At 43.0% G+C, this 20,521-nt stretch overlaps 2 protein-coding genes across 6 annotated transcripts; both read right to left on the bottom strand.

Moving 5' to 3' along the window:
* Positions 1-1,215: 1,215 nt before the first annotated feature.
* Positions 1,216-3,076, bottom strand: foxi3a (forkhead box I3a). 2 transcript variants are annotated; one of them, XM_061803727.1, is made up of 3 exons: positions 2,835-3,076; positions 2,295-2,727; positions 1,216-1,790 (listed from the first exon to the last, which is right to left on the bottom strand). In XM_061803727.1, exons 2-3 carry the CDS (start codon positions 2,515-2,517, stop codon positions 1,243-1,245), a joined length of 771 nt encoding a protein of 256 aa, XP_061659711.1. In that variant the 5' UTR covers positions 2,518-2,727; positions 2,835-3,076; the 3' UTR covers positions 1,216-1,242. The 2 variants fall into 2 exon arrangements, with proteins under 2 accessions (XP_061659711.1, XP_061659709.1); XM_061803725.1 differs by lacking the exon at positions 2,835-3,076 and having other exon boundaries at positions 2,295-2,800.
* A 148-nt stretch (positions 3,077-3,224) lies between these two features.
* On the bottom strand, positions 3,225-20,521 carry lcp2a (lymphocyte cytosolic protein 2a). 4 transcript variants are annotated; one of them, XM_061802319.1, is made up of 33 exons: positions 20,399-20,521; positions 18,611-18,673; positions 18,322-18,368; positions 17,639-17,704; positions 16,823-16,851; positions 16,067-16,101; positions 15,772-15,970; positions 15,603-15,691; positions 14,496-14,553; positions 14,319-14,384; positions 14,149-14,168; positions 13,176-13,195; positions 12,977-13,096; positions 12,882-12,900; positions 12,789-12,804; positions 12,626-12,704; positions 12,488-12,513; positions 11,370-11,404; positions 11,078-11,267; positions 9,803-9,897; positions 9,626-9,692; positions 9,452-9,517; positions 9,344-9,363; positions 8,535-8,554; positions 8,235-8,351; positions 8,136-8,154; positions 8,047-8,062; positions 7,896-7,971; positions 7,453-7,499; positions 6,371-6,447; positions 6,120-6,194; positions 5,841-5,990; positions 3,225-5,744 (listed from the first exon to the last, which is right to left on the bottom strand). In XM_061802319.1, exons 1-33 carry the CDS (start codon positions 20,474-20,476, stop codon positions 5,601-5,603), a joined length of 2,244 nt encoding a protein of 747 aa, XP_061658303.1. In that variant the 5' UTR covers positions 20,477-20,521; the 3' UTR covers positions 3,225-5,600. The 4 variants fall into 4 exon arrangements, with proteins under 4 accessions (XP_061658303.1, XP_061658304.1, XP_061658305.1 ...); XM_061802320.1 differs by having other exon boundaries at positions 15,772-15,964; XM_061802321.1 differs by lacking the exons at positions 18,611-18,673; positions 20,399-20,521 and having other exon boundaries at positions 3,302-5,744; positions 17,646-17,704; positions 18,322-18,340.

Raw genomic sequence — 20,521 nt, 5'->3', positions numbered from 1 at the left:
GATTTCTGATTCCAAAACTAGATCATAAATTGATGATGTAAGTACGATGAGACAATTAAATATTTGTATTGTTTCACAGTCATAACGGCCCTCTGAGGTGTGGCCCGCAAGAAAAATGATTTTGACACCCCTGATGTACTTGTTCACTCAGTGAGATCATGAATGTGAGTTGATGTTCTGTGACATGGCAAGAAATTCCAAGTGGAAAATTCTAATAGATATTGTTAGCCGAATGGAAAAAAAATTGCTTATTTTCAATTTACCATAATTTCCGGCCTACAGAGCGCATTTGATTATAAGCCTCACCCAGTACATTTGCAAGGGAAATACCCTTTGGTACATACATAAGCTGCACCTGTGTAAAAGCCGCAAGTGTCCACATTGAAACCTACATTGAAACACGAGATATTTACAAATAAAGATGATACACAGAAAGAGTTTTCAAAGTTTTAATGCCTTAGCTTAGCTTAACATAGCAACAACACAGTAGCACTAACAGGGCTGGTTTGAAAAAAAGAAAAACATACCAGTAAAGCAAAAACAGCTGCGGCAGCTACACTGTATCAACACGGTTTGAAAAAAAAAAAACATACCTAAATCATTGAGACACGGCAGAAACACAGCAGCAACACGCTGGCACAGCGCTAACGATAGTGCAGCGCTAACAGGGCCGGACCAGCAAAAGTCACTTCCCCGGCACATATATTCCACCGGTCTCATTCTTACCTTTTCCGCTCGAGTGCCTCCTTGCGGTCGTTAGAAAAAATGCACAAATTAGCCGCATCACCGCATAAACCGCAGGGTTGAAAGCGTGTGAAAAAAGTCACGGGTTACAGGCCGGAAATTATAGTATGCTAGGAAACGAATAAAAACTACTAGTGTTTGCTAAAAAAACGTGTTTCTTGTTTTACAAAGTTGTTCAGATATGACTTAGGCAACTAAATTATTATTGTATATTTAACAAAACTGCATTCACTTCACAATATTTGGGAAATCTTGAGATTATTGTGGTGGAACTTCATCGTATTGAGATTCAATGGACTCCGTAATTAAAAACATATATAGTGTAAAGTAAATCTAGTATGTTTACATTTGTAAATTAATGATCAGAGAACACATTATTTGTTTTATTTATTTTTTATTCCAAACAAAAATTCACACGGAATTTTTAACTTATAAAATAGGTGAAAAAAAACAATAATAAATAGAGCGATTTGTACATTCTAAATCATCAAATGGACGTTAGAGTCTCTGCTTGATAAGCAATGAGTCAAGGGGCAGCTCCTCCATGAGGCCCCCCAAGAGTTCAACCTGGAAGGGGTCCAACTGCAGCGGCTGCTCCCCGTGGAACTCCGACAGAGGAGTGCACGTGGTCTCCAGGTCACTGTAGAGCGACGGCGGCGAGAAGTGAGGGTGGAGGAACGACATGGCGGGAGCAAATGAAGGAGGAGGAGGAGAGCTACAGGCGTCCCACTGAGGCACCACCGCTCCTGGCGAGTAGACAAACTGCTGAGGAGGAAGAGCAGGAGGAATCGGGGAGGACTCCTCTGGGACCTGCATGCTCGTGGAAGACTGAGGGGAGATGTGCTGCTCCGGCAGGCCAGGAAACTCCAAGTTGCAATGCACGGCGGGACATTTGGGGCTGGGCTCGGACGAGGAGTCGGACGAGGAGTTGCGACGTGTCTTGGCGGAGGTCAAGGTGTCGCTTTTCCTCTTCCTCTTGCGGCAGAAGTTGCCGTTGTCAAACATCTTGTCGCAGTTTGGGTCCAGAGTCCAGAAGTTTCCTTTACCTGCGGCATGAAAAAGTGGGGTTGCAAAACGTTTCATGGGAATAAAGCAGGAATTTACAAAACTTGGTTGGCTCTTAGTAGGGAACTTCAAAACCCAACCTGACTTCATTCACGTGCAATAGGACCGTGACGTCCATGAAAGTACCCTCAATTTCCAAAACGTTCTTTCCAATCATTCCCTGGATTTGCTTGTTATCGGCGGTGGTGAGGAGGATTGTGGTGTTGGGAGCAAACCAGTATGGTTATTATGGCTGTCACCCAGGCCCGATGGGGTAAATGGTTTCACTTGTCTTGCTATTTGACCTTCAAGGTACTTAAAGAGCTTTAACACTGTCTCTTCATTCACCTGCTACTCAACTGAGTGCTCAGTATCTTGCTCTAAGGCACTTTGGTACGGTCACGGGATTAGAATCTCAACCGTACAGGTTGAGTACTGGCAACTCTCCACCATTTTGCAACCCTTGTTCAGAGAGACATCATCAACATAACATCACCTCAACTCACCGGGATTGTTCTCCTCCCGCGGAACCTTCCGGAAGCAGTCGTTGAGCGACAGGTTGTGGCGGATGGAGTTCTGCCAGCCGGCTTTGTTGCGGCTGTAGAAGGGGAAGTGCTCCGAGACGTACTGGTAGATCTGGCTCAGCGTCAGCCGCTGCGAGGGCGAGCTCTGGATGGCCATGGCGATGAGGGCCGAGTAGGAGTACGGCGGTCGGGCCAGGCCCAGCATGCCGGCCGCGGAGTACCAAGGCCCCCCAGGGAGGAAAGGATCCTGGTGGTTGTAGAAGGGAGCTCCAAAGTCGGGGTGTTCTCCGACGGGCCCGTAGGTGAGGCCGAGGTCTGGCGGGAGGCGCGCCAGTGAAGAGTGTCTGGATTCAGGTGGAGGTGGAGGGGTGTAGAGGCTGAAGTCACTGGGATCCACGCCCAGAGACTGAAGGTCCTGCCGGGGAAGGCCACAAAGCGGCACAGAGGATGCGGTGGTGGACATGATGAGCCTACTGAAGACACACACCCACAACACCCGTCTACAAGCTCCCTCCACCTTACCTGCACTTATAGTCGGTTGCACCGCCCACATGCAAGCTGATTGGCTGTCGGTGACACACACAAATAGCCTACACGCACTTATTGGTTGTTGTGAGTGAAGGCGGCTTGAATTCCTGCCCTGGGGCAGATGACAATGACTGATCGAATCTCTTTTTACAGTTTCAGTCGTTACTCATCAGCTCAAAATCACATTTTTTGTAAACACTTTGAACGGCCTACCGTGAATACATTATTCATTTAACAAGCACATTTTTTATTTTTTTTTTACATTTATGAATGTGACGAAACTACCAAGTGGTACACTCGATTTAACTAGCTTACTCTGTGTTAGTGTTAAGATAGCGGAAATTTAGGTATTTATTTGAAATGCGGATTGTTTAATTAATTGGATTCTCTCTAGCTTGTCGGTAAACTTCAACTGGTAGTGGCATTAAATGGCTTGAAGCCGCTTTTCTTAATACTGTATCCGAATATTTAACGCTTGTCCTCAGTGGCATGAACAAAAATGTCTGCGCACCAACACACAACACACACACAAGCAGGGGATTGGCTTGCAACATTTCCGAATAAGAATGTGTGAACAAGGATAGGTAAAAGTTTGTGAACAAGTGAATGCTGATACGGAAACGTGGGGATTCAATGAAGATACACATATATGTAATTACATGTTCTTAATATGATAATGCTCAATAACACAGAAATACTGCACATTAAACAAAAATGAATACAGTAGTTGGTTACTGTCTGCGTATCTGCCGCTTGTGAAGTGAATGGAGTTGAGTTCTCCGGGTCAGAGCATCATTGGTCAAATATCATACTTGTAGTTTTTAGAAGTTACATCAAAATGGTAGCAATAGCGATACGAAGATAATACTAGATTTGCCCCCCCCCCAACACACACTCTGCTGAGGTGATTTACTTTTAATGTATTGAATTTTTGTGATAAAATGCAAACGAACATTCTCATGCATATTATTACAAACGGACAAAGCCACGCAAGAGTGAGTCCCAGACAAACAAAAACTGAAACAACAATGACGGTATTGATGATATAACTGAACATTTCACATTCTGATCTTGATACGAAGGCAACAACATTTTGGACTAGCCCCTAATTCTGCGAGCACTGACGCGTGACTGGTGCTGAACTGTAATCCTGCAGACAAAACCCGTGCTGTGCCTTCTTATCTGTCCACGTTCACACCTGCGTCATCGGAGGGGACCGTCTCGCGCTCTGTTTCGGGGACCCTGCGCAGCCAATGGCATCGTGCGTCGGCGCGTCGGTTGGCGACGGCGTCGAATCCGCGGCCGACGCAGACAAAACAAAACGGGCTGAGCTGTAACTGATGACTGGGATTATACGGGCGGCAATACTTTGTGTGTATGTGTGCGTGCATCTGTGTGTGCGCGAGCGACAGTGAAATTTATAAGTAACCACTAAATAGGTAAAAACATTAATATCCAACACCACTAACTACTACTACGTAACAGTTGTAAAACATTTTACATTCATGTGTTTGGATTGTTTTGAAACTGAAATTACAATGTTGGCGGCACGGTGAATAGACGAGTTAAAGCATCTGCCTCACAGTTCTAAGGACCGGGGTTCAATCCCGGCCCCGCCTGTGTGGACTTTGCATGTTCTTCCCTGTGCCTGCGTGGGTTTTCTCCGGGCACTCCGGTTTCCTCCCACATCTTGGATTTATTGGAGATTCTGAATTGCCCCGAGGTGTGATTGCGACTGTTGTTTGTCTCCATGTGCCCTGTGATTGGCTGGCGACCAGTTCAGGGTGTACCGCGCCTCCTGCCCGAAGGTAGCTGGGATAGGTTCCAGCACCCCCACAACCCTTGTGAGGATCAGAGGCTCGGAAAATGGATGGATGGATTACAATGGTACATTGTCAGAAAAAAATAAAATAAAAACATTGGTGCCTTGTGATCCATCCATCCATTTTCTTTGCTGTTTATCCTCATGAGTGTCGTGAGGAGTCCCAGCTGTCAATGGGCAGGAGGCAGGGTACACCCTGGACTGGTTGCCAGCCAATCGCAGGGCACATAGGGACAGACAACAGCCGCACTCAGAATCCCACCTATGGGCAATTTAGAGTGTCCAATTAATGTTGCATGTTTTTGGGATGAGGGAGGAAACCGGAGTGCCCGGAGAAAACCCACACAGGCGGGTCCGGGATTGAACCCGGGACCTCAGAACAGTGAGTCCAATGCTTTACCAGCTGTGCCGCCATGCCACCTGCCTTGTGATATGAGGTTAATTTATTCCTTGTCCATCCTCGATTTTACTTTATAAAAATATATGGCAGGAATTCTAGTCGTTCTTCTCTGAGGATAAAGAATATATGCCTATGAGTATTGCTGTTTTATCTGTCTACATGTCTTGCTCCAGCCTTTGTGTTCTTCTATCCGTTGCCTAAAAGGTTTGAACACACACCACATGGATGATGCTAATTGTTAGCTAGGAGCCAATTTTTTTTCTGAATATTTACTGGTTATGTCTGCCAAACTCCCCCTTGCTGTAACGTGCTCGTATCACAAGTTTGCCCTTGCAGGTCAGAGCAAAAAAAAAATAGATCGATGTCCTCTACCTTGAAAAATTCGAACTCAAGGCACCACTGTGCGATCTTGAATCTTAAGCGCTTTGACAAAAGGAGACAACAAATTCAAGGAGTGGGGGGAATTCTACGTGGACAACAAAGAAACCAGTTTGAACCAGAATGGCTCTTGATCGTTTTACTCGAATATTGTAAGGTCTCAGTGGGATCCAGACACGTAAATTCCTGCTGGCTCTGAGAGCAGGCACTGGTTCTGCTGGCCCGAGCAGCGCTTCTTGGCGTCGATGAGGAGCAGATGACACTGGGAGTGGTATTTGATCATATCACACACCGAGGGAAAGGACTACACACACACACACACACACACACACACACACACAGGTGCCACTTCAGTTCTTTTGACAATTATTTACAGCATCAACTAGGGGCATCGATTTACCTCTTGGGCCTTGAGTCCCGTTCCGAGTTGGAACTGCTTGTCCTCATGGCGGATCTGGATGTTGTAAACTTTGTTCTGGTGGAGGACCATCAGTGTGTAGGGCTGGTTGGACTTCTGGCGGGAGCTGTCCCGCACTAGGTACGCCCCGTCCTGTATGCACAAAAACAACACGTTATTTCTGCGGGTGTAAGTGTAGCACATAATACAATTTCTGAGCTATGTTCAAATTGAAATATGATTACAAAAAATAGAATTGTGAGCTTTTTGTGTCTGTTTTACCTTACTGACTTGTTTTAAGTATCCTTCTGCTTGACCCCTGCTCACATTACCAACATACCAGCGAGGGTCCATTCCCTGCACATGCACATACACACTTTAACATGATTGATAGATTTGTCTCACAAAAAAAAGGCATTTAAATAAAACTTAATTAGTACCTCAACTTACAAAATGAATCCGTTCCGGAAGTCGTGTATTTTAAATATTTACTTTCGGCTTTTAAAATGGGTCACCTTTACCCAAAAACGTACCTGTTTGTTCGGAGGTTTTTGTGGTGGAGGACGAAAACGGTCTGATCCAGAAAAGTTGCTCCTGTTGTTGGCATGGGCTACACACACACACACGAAGGTGACATTATGTTGTGACGTACTCAATCGCGGCACAGTGGACACGCTGCTGTAAAGCGTTGGCCTCACACTTCTGAGGACCTGGGTTCAAATCCCAGTCCCGCCTGTGTGGCGTTTGCATGTTCTCCCCGTGCCTGCGTGGGTTTTCTCCGGGCTCTCCGGTTTCCTCCCACATCCCAAAAACATGCAACATGAATTGGACGCTCAAAATTGCCTCAAGGTGTGATTGTGAGTGCGGCTGTTTGTCTTTATGTGCCCTGTGATTGGCTGCCATCTAGTTCAGGGTGTACCATATCTCCTGAAGTTAGCTGAGAAAGGTTTCAGGACTCCCACGGTTAACCTGCTCAGGAAATGGATAGATGGGTAATCTCAACCAATGTAGCAATGACGTTATAATTAAAGTAAGCATTTAATCACAAGTAGGATATAAATATTAAAGAATCCAAAGTGGGAAAAAAAGCATGGCGGTAACTGAGCGTTCCACAGTTCCGTGGGTCTGATTAAATGTTGTGGAAAAGGTTGCCCTCTCGTGGCCTTAGTGGGAAATGATGAGATAACCTGTTGACATTCATTTTTTTTACTTCTAAATATTTGTAAATATGATGTAAAAATATTTTTGTGGGCACATTGGTGGATCAGCTGGAAAGCGTTGGCCTCACAGTTCTGAGGTCCCAGGTTCGATCCCGAACGTGCCTGTGTGGAGTTTGCATGTTCTCCCCGTGCCAGTGTGGGTTTTCTCCGGGCACTCCAGTTTCCTCCCACATCCCAAAAACATGCAACATTAATTGGACACTCTAAATTGCCCCTAGGTGTGATTGTGAGTGCGGCTGTTTTGTCTCTCGGTGCCTGCGATTTCTGGCGATTCAGGGCGTACCCCACCTCCTGCTCATTGATAGCTGGGATAGGTTCCAGCACTCCCTGTGACCCTTATTAGGATAAGCAGCTAAGATAATGGATGGATGGATGGAAGTATTTTTTTTTCTTACCAGGAGTGAACGGGAGTGAACCGGCAGCAGTGTTACCAGGAGGCAAGCTGTTTGATAACAAAAAAGAAAACAGTTGAATACTGAATGGATGAAATTGTTGTAGAGTGGATATTCAAAGGCTACACACCCCTGTTCAAATGCCACGTTTAAATAAAAATATGTAAACAAATTAAGAATATGATGTTTGTGATTAAAGGGATGGAAATACATTTTTTTTAAATTAGATGCATCATTTGATTAAAAAAACAGATTAATCAATTATTAAAATAACAGTGGAATGCTTAATTCATTCTTGACATGGACAAATCGCCAGTCATGAGGGTGTGCACACTTGTGCAATCACATTTTTTGCAGTTAAATAAGTTATCCTGGTCTCTTTTCACAACACAAAACTTGAACAGGGGTGTGTAGACTTTTTATATCTTCTGCAAGTGACTTGGTACCTGTCTCCGTGGCGACCAGGGGTTGCTGGTCGAAGAGTCGGATTTTTATGAAGGGGGAACGTGTTGTGTTTGGGCGCTGGAAGAAAATGAGCTTTTAAATGTTTAATAATCACGTGTCCTGAATGACTGAATCAAAATTAAAGTGTCTCACCATCATTGTGTATTTGCTAGAAGGGAAAAAAATTAAGATTAGATAATTTTTGTGCAAAGAGAATATTTTTATTAAAAGTTGAAACTGACCTCTCTTATTCCGTCAAACCTGTAACAGCGAGCCAGCGAGAAATGATTAGACTGCCATCCAACGACTTTTGAATTATGAGTGACGGGAGGTTGGACGACCTGGTGGGAGGAGGAAGCCTGACGGAAGAGTTGCTCCTCGTCACGGAGGCCGACGAACAAGGGTAAGGCCCGGAAGGTTTGGACCTGCCGGCGGGGTCGGGAACATCCGCCTGCGGCCTGCGGACCGACACGCTCGTCAACAAAACGCAGTGGGTTCAAATTCTACGACTGCAGTCGCTCATTTTAGGTTTCCGACGACAGAATGAACCAAGTTTTATCACATGCTCACATGACAGTGACAAAAGTCATGTTAACTTCCTGTTTTTGTAAGCACAAATGTAGCTTTTGGCGTCTTGTTACCTTGGAGAGTGTGCGGGCGGCTGTAACATAGAGAAATGAAATCACAGGTTGAGGAAGAGTGAAATTATAAACTGTAGCAATACATTTTACTTAAACTGATCAAAAAAGGCTTTGGGCTTTGTATTACCACTCCAGGTTAAAGTTTTGTCTCAAACTAAACAAAAACGGGACTACGTTGTGTATTTAAAAACCACAATAAAATCAGTTGCACTTAATGCTCACAATACAAAATATTATCGGCGGGCTAACAACTCGCGTCTGTTTAGTTGTGTAAACCTTTGCACAAATGGTGGAGTAAAACACGTCAAATGACAAGATTTGTTGCATGAGCTTATATTCTTTGTCCTTTATACAAATTGATTAAAACAGGATCGTGTTGTGTATTTAAAAACCACCTCAATAAAATCTGTTGCGCTTAATGCAAACAAATAATGCAAAATATCTGTGACCTAACGACTAGCATCTATATAGTTGTATAAACCTTTTCACAAAGGGTGGCGCAAAACACGTCAACAGACAAGATTTGTTGCATGAACTTATGTTCTTTGTCCTTTTTACAAACTAATAGTACTGCATCTCAGAGAGTTGTGAAAGTCTTCTTCGTGTGTGTCTGTACGCATTTTACTGCCCTCTGGTAGCAGCACATTGTCCGTTGAATTAAATTTAAAAAAATTTTTACATCCTAATATCATAAAATACAACGAGCTATTTTTTATTTTGCCTTCTGAAAGGTTAACGCTCATGATCGATGACAGATTAATAATAATTTGATGAAACGTTATTTTTGTGTATTAAAAAAAAACACCCACCCTCTCTTCAGTGTTGTGACCTGGAGACAAAACAAAATATTAAAAAATTATGTTCAACACAGTTACATGTAAATTAAAATACTGTCTGGTATTCTAGCTCCAAAATACCTCCAATGGGAGACGGGTTTCGACCTGGTTTCTTTTCCCGGAAAATCTGCGGTGGCCCAGGAAGCACTGAAGAACAATTAATAAGATTTGTGCTAAACTGATCATATTAAAAAAAAAAAAAAGTTATTAAAATTGTGTACCAGCAGTGACACCTCACAGCAATTGTTTACTCACATTTTCCTGGAAGTGATTGCCCGGCGGGGTGCGGCAAGTGATCTCGACCGGACAACGTCTCACCTGGCTAAAATATACACAATATATCGCTTATGTACTAGCACCATCAGCAGTATGAACTTGAGTGTTGAGGTTTTGAATATGAAATACATAATCTAAATAATTTTCAAGACTCACTAAGCGGGGTGATAGAGGTGGAAGCGAAGAGACCGGGGGCCGAAGACTGACCGGCGGCGGCGGGCCTCTGGAGGACACATATTTATCAATGTTATCTGTGGGAGGAGGTACATAAATCATAATTCATGTCAGGGCAACGCTTTGAGCAGATGTTGAAATATCATATAATCCCAAAACACTGGTTGCAATGGAAATTTTGGACTAAATCGGTGAATAATTATCAGCCACTTTCCGAAAATAATGTTGAGGTACTCAAGAATAATGGAGAATCTCTATTCTTGTCTGAATGTAACTATTAAATTTACTTCAACATAGCTCCTTGATACTAAGAGACTGTAAGATAACACTTGTGTAATTCCTTTGTTTTTGCCTGTGAATAAAAAAAAAAAAAAAACTATGCCATAATTTCAGATGCCCGGAACTATTCTAGGCCACTGTCCACCATTACCACACGGACATTTTTTTGCAGACTGACGCAGTTGTTGGGCTTGAGAAAAAACTGCCAGAAACCTTAAAGGAGTGCCTGTATTTTTTTTAAAGCTCTGTTAAGATGTGTCATCTACTTGGGACATGATATATGAGGAAGCTGAATATTAGTGATTGTTTTTTGACCAAAATTTGAATATGCTAGCGCGCTATTGCTAATCGCGAATGCTAAACGTTTAGCAAATGCTGTTTTGGCTAACTTATGCATGTTTACGTCTTTTTGCGGGGTAATGGCGCAAATTACTTGAGTACTTGATAGAAAAGTATACAGTGTATAGGGTAACTGAGTCTTAAAAGATGTATACATCTGGGTATTAGGGTACAAGGAGTCTAAAAATATTCCATTTGACATCCCGAGGTGAGCTTTTCAGCCAAATTTGGAATCTTGAACAGTGAATATGTGCGGGTTTCACTTTGTAGGAAATGTTTAAAAATGCTAAAAGCTGACAGCAAAATGTCAACTTTGTTCAATGTAACTACTCAACATAACGCCTTGGCACTAAGATGCCACAAGGTGGTGGCAAAGCGCCACTTTTATTGAGTGGAACACCTCAGTTTACCTCAACAGAGTTCCTTGGCACTAAGATGCCACAAGATAGCAATACTTTCAGTTTTTCAACAAGCCATAGAGGGTGACACCAAAAAAAAAAAACAACAACAACAAACAGTTGAATATTTTACCAAATCACAAATATGCGATATATATATTCACGGTAGATTTCTGAACACCGACATCATCTCATTTATTTTACAACTTTAAATCCATAAAGTCTACTTTCCGCCTCCTACCGATGTAATTGCCTTCTCCGCTGGGCAGGACGGGGAGCAGCTTGTGAGTCAGCGCTTCCGAAGGTTCTGTCGGAGGCGGTTCGTAATTGTCGGCCCAGTCCGTGTCGTTTGAGTCGTCGTCGGCGGCGCTGCTCTTGCCGCTGTCCTCGCTGCCGCTGTGTGGATTCTCGTAACCAGTATCGTCGTCATCCTGAAACGTTCAAGGTGGAAGTATAGAGTAACTACTTCATTTGTCTACCAACTGGATTTTTTTGGGGTGTCTGGATTTTAATTGTTTTTTTATTGTACTCACAAACTCGTCATCATCCCAGCCTTCAGCATCAGTAGCTGTTGGGGAAGGAAGCAGCTTGTTTGAGCTGGAAAGTGATGCTTGCGATCATATAAAATTTCCATCTTTTTCTTAAAGGGAAATTCCGGTGGTTTGGATTAAAAATGTATCCAGTAGGTCATGTAATATTTAGTGTATCTTGAAAATGTGATGTTAATCCTCTCTCATATAATGGTGTTTTGAGAAGATTTTTATCGACAATTGTGAATTTTCAGGGGCGCCGCCATTTTGGCGAGTCACATGACCTACGTGTGCGGATGTGACGTATTCCGTGCCGCACCAAAGGCTCAATTACATGGGACACCATTTATGGCCAGCTCTGATTTTTCGGATTTATCCTCATCCGATGAAGAAATAGCAGTATCGCTTGATCTGGAAGACGGAGGAATGTGTCCATACAGATTTTAACCAGTGGCTGTAAATAATGTAGAATTTTCGGATGGTTCTTCAGACGGGAATGACGTGGATTCTGACGAGCGAGTGAGCGGCGGGGCCCGAGCAAGCTCCAGGAAGGAAGTATTCCTCCGTCTTCCCGATCAACCGATACTGCTATTTCTTCATCAGATGAGGATAAATCCGAGAATTCAGCGCTGGCCAGAATGGTGTCCCATGTAATCGAGCCTTTGTTGCGGCACGGTACACGTCACATCCGCGTACGTAGGTCATGTGACTTGCCAAAATGGCGCCCCTGAAAATTCGTAATTGCTGACAAAAATCTTCTCAAAACACCGTTAAATGACGGAGGACTAACATCACATTTTCAAGATAGAGTACATATTACATGACCTATTGGATACATTGTTAACCCAAACCACTGGAATGTCCCTCTATCATTTTCTTGATGTGTTTTGAATTTAAAAAATCCCTCTCTAGGTTATTTTAAATTGTAAAAACAATGAACAATATAATTAATTATTTCAATTTCATTTCAATAGATCCAAAAACAAAACACAACATTTTAATTATACCTCAAAATACCACTTAGAATCTGGAGTTCAATTGAAAGTAACTGTAGAATTCAAAGTCATAATTATGATCTTTTTTTATGATTATGAATGCTGAATGACTTCTAATAAACTTACCAGAAGAGACATTGAGAGGCATTGCCCTGACAGAAGTGGCGTTGGGAGGAGAGCAGCGGAATAACAAAAAGAACAGAATGAATTTATTCATTCATCACTGACAGTCTGAGCCTGAAGTGGCGTATTGTGACTTTCTACCTGACCCCGTGGCGGGCGGGGGGTGTCGGGCGGGGGTGCAGAGTGTTATGAAGGAGAGGGAGTATGCCGGGTTTGGGTACTGGAAAGCGGATAGAAAGCTTTGAATATTTCATTTGGAAAACGCATCGCCTGGCACGGTTGGATTGAATGGAAATGAACTCACCATCGTCGTGCGTGTGCTAGAACGTCGAAAATAAGAACGATAAGGTGTTTTTGTCATACATAAATAAGAGAACTGATCAAACTCCCAACTTACCTCCCTTATGCCATCGATCCTGGAAACGACAAAGCATTCCAAAATGACGACGTTCCAACGACCGAGCGATGAGGACGGAGCGGAGGCCGACCTACCTGCCGGGAGGCGGAGGCCCGACGGAGGAGTTGCTCCTGCCGACGGAGGCCGGGGAGGAAGGAGACGGCGACGCGAACGGGTTGGACCTTCTCACGCAATCCGGGACGTCCGCCTGAGGCCTCCAAACAAAGATGAGAACGTATTAACAGTTGCGTGAAGAGACCCAACGACGCCGCGCTTGTGTTGACGCGTGTTTACCTTCGAGAGGGGAAGCCTGGCTGTAACGCACGAGAAAAATGAAATTAGCCCCTAAAATTTTCATACAACAGGCATCCGTCGCCGTTAAACTACTCATTATGAGAAAAACATTATTCATGATTAATACATATTTAATATATTGCATGTACATGTGGCAAAATAGCGGCACGGTGAGTCAGCTGGTAAAGCGTTGGCCTCACAGTTCTGAGGACCCGGGTTCGATCCCGGCCCTGCCTGTGTGGAGTTTGCACGTCCCCCCCCCCACCCCCCCCCCGTGCCTGTGTGGGTTTTTTCCGGGTGGGCACTGCGGTTTCCTCCCACCTCCAACATTCATTGGACTCGCTAAATTGCCCGTAGGTGTGATTGTAAGTGCGGTTGTTTGTCTCTATGTGCCCGGCAATTAGCTGCCGACCAGTTCAGGGTGTAACCCCGCCTGCCTCCTGCCCGTTGACAGCTGGGATAGGCTCCAAGCACTCCCTGCAACCCTCGTGAGGATAAGCGGCAAAAGAAAATGGATGGATGTGGCAAAATATAATGTACACTGCACATTTGTATAAAGAGGGCCCATAGCCCATATATATATATGTTTAACACTATATACTGTAAATTAATAATATAAAAATACATCAAAATGCCACATACCTTTATAATTTACCTTGTCTGTAATTATTATTCAGTAAATATACACTGAATCTACAAATATAACAAAATATACAAAAATACTCTTATTTATGTATATATTTTAACCTTTAAATATTTGATTGTTGATTATGAATAAATATAAACATTATGTTGTTTATACATAGAAATGTATTATACAAATACATCAAAACAATATTAACGCATTTAAAGTTTAGGGGAAAGAGGAGATGCTAAATTAAAAAAAATAGCAATGATACTTGGGTCAAATTAATAAAGAGGGGAAAAAAATGCATTAATGTGTGTAGGATATTTCAAAAATATGTATACTCACCCTCACTGCCACTTGAGGACCTGTGAAGAATTAATTGTGGCTTCATTATGATGATTGAAAGTGCTCAAAGCAATACCTTCAAATATTCAGCACATTTTGGAGTTTTCCCGTACAGTTGGGAAATATCAGTGTCCCTGAACGTAGCTCAACCGCGGTAAATTGGGCTGTACCTCGAATGGGAGATGGATTCCATCCCGGTTTGTTGCTCCGGAAGATCTGCGGCGGTCCTCGAGGTACTAAAAAAATACAATGTAATGAGACCCTGAGAATGACCAATCACAATCATCATATTACCTGAATCTCTCATTATAATATGGAAAGATCAGGATTTTTTTTTTTTAACTCACACTTCTCTGATGCTCGTCGACTAGACTGTGGAGAGTGATCTTGACCGGACTCAGCTGGCTGTGGAAACAATAGGAAAAAAAACCCTACAATCAATATGTGTGATTGGCTTGTTTTTGAAGAGCATGGTCAATTTCCGATATTTTGATTTTATGTAGATATTTCATCACTCACTCATCTTATACATAAAAGTATGTGATGTTGGCATGCAAACTACAATGTGTGTCCACCCACTCTCTCAGCAAGAGGTTCAACGATATTAAATCAACATTTTTTTCTTCTATCTGGTTTTAATTTCCTCCAACAAGTTATTTGATAAAATAAGTCATTTTATTTTTATAATCATATTGGACATTTTGCATCTGTCCCTGAAACTGCTGTCCATTAACCTATTTAAAAAAAGGGGGGGGGGTGGCAGGAGTTCATCCTAGAAGCAAGCATAACGTCTATCCATCCATCCATTTTCTTCACCGCTTATCCTCACGAGGGTCACAGGAGTGCTGGAGGCTTTCCCAGCTATCAAATGGCAGGTGGCGGGGCACACCTTGAACTGGTTGCCAACCAATCGCAGGGCACCTAGAGACAAACAGTCGCACTGACAATCACACCTAGGTGCAATTTAGAGTCTCCATCACCTCATCAATTTTCTTCGCCGCTTATCCTCATGAGGGTCGTGGGGAGTGCTGGAGCCTGTCCCAGCTGTCAACGGGCAGGAGGCAGAGTACACCCTGAACTGGTTTCCAGCCAATTGCAGGGTACATGGAGACAAACTGCTCCACTCACAATCACACCTAGGGACAATTTAGAGTGTTCAATTAATGTTGCATGTTTTTGCGATGTGGAAGGAAACCAGAGTGCCCGTATAAAACCCACACAAGGACGGGGAGGACTTGCAAACTCCACACAGGCGGGTCTGGGATTGAACCCTGGACCTCAGAACTGTGAGGCCAGCGCTTTCCAGGTGATCCACCGTGCCGCCCTTCATGACATCGACTTGAGTGAAAATTTCAAGGTAAATCGGAACTTTTTGGGGTAAAATGCGGAGGTCTCAAAGGCACCTTATGGTGATTATGACTTCAAATAGCGTTCAAACATTAAAGTCTCAGTACCCAAGGCGACAGCGCAGAACGTGATGCCACAGGTGGTCGAGGGCAGACAGCAGGCGGCGGACCTCCGGATGAGGCGCGTTTATCTGTGTCTGCAGGGATACATTCGAATCAAAGTAATGCCGGTCGCCATGGTGACAGCAAAAAACGCATCAGCCTGAATTCATATTACCAATGTATTCGGAGTTTCTGTGGTGGACGACGCTGCGCAGCTTGTTGGCCAAGTCCTCCGAGGGTTCAGAGGGTGGAGGTTCGTAATGTTCCGCTTCGGCCGCGTCCACGTCGTCGTTGGGTTCCTCGTAGTCACTCTGGCCGCTCTCCTCGCTGCAACTGTTGGGACTCTCATAATCGTTGACGTCGTCGTCGTCGTCCTGAGATACAGCAGCCGCAAAACGTTGTTAAAAAATTAGTCAGGATGATAAAGTGGTTCGATGCATTTTCATCATTGAGGTAAAACATCAACTTACAGATTGATTGTCACACGATCCTTTAACGTCACAAACTGTCAAAGATAGAAGACGATTTCACGTTATTAGCAGCTTTAATAAGTCACCAACATGTACAAATGTGGAAATTCCAGGATAAATAGGCCTCTAAAATCACGCAAAACCTCAGCTCACTGTTAGCCTGTCAATGATGTTTTGTCTTGATAGCATTAAGCTAAGCAGAATTTCTTAAGGCAAAGCTTCTCTATTCAGTAGTTGAACGTACACAATGGGTAATTCTCTGTATTTTATGTTTAATCTTACTGTAAGAATCAACTGAGAGTGGCAGTAAACTTTTTGAAGCTTCTTTTTTTGAAGAATTGTTCTAAATTTGTCAAACTCCCTATTTCATGCGAAGCGGATATAATTGATTTCACTCCATGAACAGCATATTTTTCAAAGTCTCATTTACAACTAAACAATTCAGGATGTTTTTTGATTGAAAATTAACAATACTGGAACTAGAAACGTGGACTATTAAATGAGTTATCATATGAAATAATAGTCTCCGTGCACCAATTTGCAAACATTTTCAGAAAAAAATGCACCTTTGAAATCCAATTTTTTCCCCAAACTCAAATTATTTTTATTTGTAAGAATAATTATTGATGTTTTTTTTTTTTTTTTGTATTTCAATGGTTTCACAGTACTGTGCAAAGATGCCTCGAGTAGCTGTGAGTAGTAGGAGGATGACGTCGGCATAAATTATGAGTTAGTGATCATTACGATAATATGTACCTGGTTCTGGAAATCTAGGTGTCATGCTTCTGCGGTGAAAAGAAAGACATTCAGTTAATCATTTCTGTGTTAAAAAAAACTGTTATGCATGAGCAATATTCACAATTGCAGTGGTGCCTTGATTTATGAGTTGAATTTATTGCGTGCTCGTGCTTGCAGCCCAAAAATCCCAAATTATCTTCCCCTGTTGAAATGAAGGCACTGGCGGCCCCAAAAACCCAAATAAAAATAGCAATCTACAGTATTGTATTTCCGAAGAATATACAATAATCACAATTTTTAAAAAAAAGGTAATATATGAAACAGTTTGTCATTGTGGTGTTTATTCTAGGACAGGTGTGAAATTCATTTTTCTCACGGGCCACATTGTTCTTCCGGTTTCCCTCAGAGGGCCGTGACGACTGTGGAATAAAAAATATTTAATCATCTCATCACATTTAAGTAATCCATTTATGAACTAGTTTTGGAATCAGAAATCAAGGGTCACGTGTTTTTCAACTATTCACGCTTGGTAACACAAAAATGGTTGTAATATCTCAACTTTACCATTTATGATGGATGAAAGTTTGAAATTTTGGTACAGATTTTTATAAGAATTATGGAAATTGACGCTAGATTTGCCTTTGCGGGCCACATAAAATCATGTGGCTGGCCAGATCTGACCCCCGGGCCTCGAGTTTGACACCTGTGTTCTAGGAGATGGTAAAAAAAAAAAGCAATTCATCTGACACGGCTCGTATCTCTAAACACCTGTAAACTGGGTCACGTGTAAATCGAGGTACCGCTGCATGTTGCATGACTGAAACAGGAACCCACTTTTTACCAAAGAGGCTTCGTTTTTCTTCTTTCTTGCCGATATCAGCACTCAACTTCGAAATGATCCTGTGAGGACACACAAACGCAAAACACACAACCTCGTACGTTCATAATGAGCTGAATTTTACAAGTTTTTTTTCTTCTAATAAATGGAACACAAAATTCACTTTTTAATGACGCGTGTACAAGTCTCTGGAGAACTTGTCCAACAGTGCTTTCATACTCTACCACAGGGGTGTCAAACTCATTTTTGTCGCGGGCCACATTGTACTTACGGTTTACCTCAAAGGGCCGTTATGGCTGTGAAACGATAAATCTCTTTAACCGTCTCATCATATTTACACATGAAATCAAGGGTAATATGATTTTCCCAACTATTGTTGTTTGCTAACACAAAAATGCTCGTCATATCTCAACGTTATCATTTATACAATTTGCAATTTTGGTACAGATTTGAACAAAAAATCATGGAAGTTGATACACATGATTTGCCTCCGCGGACCACATAAAATCATGCGGTGGGCCGGATGTGGGCCCCCGGGCCTTGAGTTTGACACCAATATTTCTTGCCAGTACCTTGACAACTTAACTGATCAATCCAGTCTGTGAAACTGGAAAATGTGAAAATTCTAATATTGTTTTTCAGTAGTTGTGCTTATAGTTAAAAAAAAAAAAAAACTTACGGCGTAAGAAGTTTGGGGAATTTCTGCAGGTCGTTGTCAGTCAGGTTCTGTATACAGAAAACGACAAGTCACCTTGTTTACAGCTATCAAAACAATTCATTTCCTTTTTAACATGTCATCACAGGTTTTTCCCGGCTGCCCACGGAGACGGTCACTCGCACGCGCAGCGGACACGACAAACTGCCCGCTGGCCGGGGTGAGAACCGTAAGTTGCGTAAAAGTTGACAAGAGCTGACGCGGATGTTGATCCACGGGGGTGCGCATCTCGCTGTCTGCAGAAGGAACTCACCACAAACCGCTTTCCGGTGATGGAGTACTTCAGCACGGTTCTGTCACAGTCAGTCAGATTCATCTGCAACGCACATACGAACACAAAAACGCGGAAAGTCACATCGAGATTTTAAAAGGGAATGAAATCCAAGATGTCAAAACTTTTATCTTCTAAATGTCCCTGATCTTCTTTACATGGGGCTGTTTACTTCAATCCAAAAGGCATTTGTCATGTCATTATCCAAGCTGCTTATCCTCACAAGGGTTGCAGGAAAGCTGGAGCCTGTCCCAGCTAGCTTCAGGCGAAAGGCAGACTCCACCGTGAACTGGTCACCAGTCAGATATTGGCACCATCACTGAGCAGGAATCGAAGAAGAAGGCAGGCGTGTGTACCACACCACCATCAGTGACTCTTCAAAAGTTATTTATTGTGACAAATACTTTGAAAACATTGCATTAACCCACCTCCGGGGGCCACCATTTTGACATGTTGACAAAGCGAGGTGCGATGTCCTACGAATATGACGCAATTTAATTCGCAAAAGCGAAACTGCACACTTGCTTTTGACACATTTTGGAGTTCCTACCGATCCAATTCCAAGAAAGCAGACTTCCTGAAACGTGCAGTCAACGAAGCAACGACCTCACTGTACTTGTGACGTCACCGGCTTGTGACCAACGCGACGCTGCACGTACTGTGATTGATTGTTCCATTCAATTCTTACACCGGGAATGCAGTTTTAATCAGAGTACAGTGTTTTGACTAGTGTTTTGCCCCCCTCCCCTCTTTTTAGTTGCCCTTTAAAAATAGGTAGCGAGGTGCTCGAGCAATGTGCTCTGGGAACTCGTTCCACAGTGAAGGACCAGCGATGGTTCCGTCCTTCCTAAACATACGCTTATACAGGGTTGAGAATTTTCCGCGGATTTGCGGAATTCCGAGTTTTTTCCTCTGAAAATGTGCACTCCCATTTTAAACACATGCAGCATTAATTGGACCCAATCTAAATTGTCCCTAGGTGTGATTGTAAGTGCGACTTGTCTGTTTCGATGTGCCCTGCCGTTGGCTAGCAACCAGTTCTGGGTGTGCCCCGCCTCCTACCCATTGACAGCTGGGATAGGGTCCAGGACTCCCCGCGACACTCGTGAGGATAAGCGGCAAAAGAAAATGGATGAATATATATATATATATATATATATATATATATGAACAAATTACAAATTATTACGATTATGAAGTATAATTTGTAAGTGCAGGAGCCTATTTGATATAAATTTCACTACATTTTTATGTCTGAAGTTTGGCAAAATTATTTTGGTTGTATGGACTCATAGTTTAAGTTTTCAAAATATTATGATTGCCCTGAATTGACACCGTTAGAATTAACCAGAGGTCACCGTTTAACAGTGTGTTTTATCAAAAAAAAAAAAATTGTGCATTTTCAGTGTTTTTTCAAATTGGTCATTCTCATCCCTGCTCATACGTTGGGAGAAAGGATAGATGTGAAGACAAATCTCAAGACTCTTCAAAAGGGACTCGGAAGTGCACAGGCAGTCAGCGGAGGGAGGCCAGGATGGGCGTTACTTGCTCCCTCTACTGTACGTTTTCAGGTCAAGAGGTCAGGACGGCAACATTTTTGACCAACTGCAGATTTACGAGCCACGACCGCCTGACTCCAAAGTAAAAATGTCTGCCGTGATCCAACGGAGAGGTGAAAACAGTCACGAAGGTGAGTGTTGGCAAGCGTGGTCGCACGTTATGGACACGATCGCTTTTCGGTTTAAAAAAAAAAAAAAAAAACAGTCTGACCTTCCGCAGGTAGTCGGCCAGCTGCTGAGGGTTCCACTCCGCGACCTCCGACCGGGATGGCACTCGGCCGCCGCTCATCCTGCGTGGTCTGCCTCGCCGCTTGAAGACTTCCCAGTACTGTAA

Source organism: Syngnathoides biaculeatus, chromosome 18 (genome assembly GCF_019802595.1).
Source record: "Syngnathoides biaculeatus isolate LvHL_M chromosome 18, ASM1980259v1, whole genome shotgun sequence".
Taxonomy (NCBI): domain Eukaryota; kingdom Metazoa; phylum Chordata; class Actinopteri; order Syngnathiformes; family Syngnathidae; genus Syngnathoides; species Syngnathoides biaculeatus.
This window is presented reverse-complemented; position numbering and strand designations above follow the sequence as displayed.

Excerpts from the sequence above, each read along its gene's own strand:
- lcp2a (XM_061802319.1), bottom strand. The coding sequence starts at position 20,476 with ATGAGCGGCGGCCGAGTGCCATCCCGGTCGGAGGTCGCGGAGTGGAAC. Across the intron at positions 14,554-15,602 it reads GTTCTGCGCTGTCGCCTTGG|CCAGCTGAGTCCGGTCAAGA; the intron begins GTACTGAGACTT and ends TTGTTTCCACAG. Across the intron at positions 5,745-5,840 it reads CGGGACTCAAGGCCCAAGAG|TCCTTTCCCTCGGTGTGTGA; the intron begins GTAAATCGATGC and ends GTGTGTGTGTAG.
- foxi3a (XM_061803725.1), bottom strand. The coding sequence starts at position 2,775 with ATGTCCACCACCGCATCCTCTGTGCCGCTTTGTGGCCTTCCCCGGCAG. Across the intron at positions 1,791-2,294 it reads GCGGGAGGAGAACAATCCCG|GTAAAGGAAACTTCTGGACT; the intron begins GTGAGTTGAGGT and ends TTCATGCCGCAG.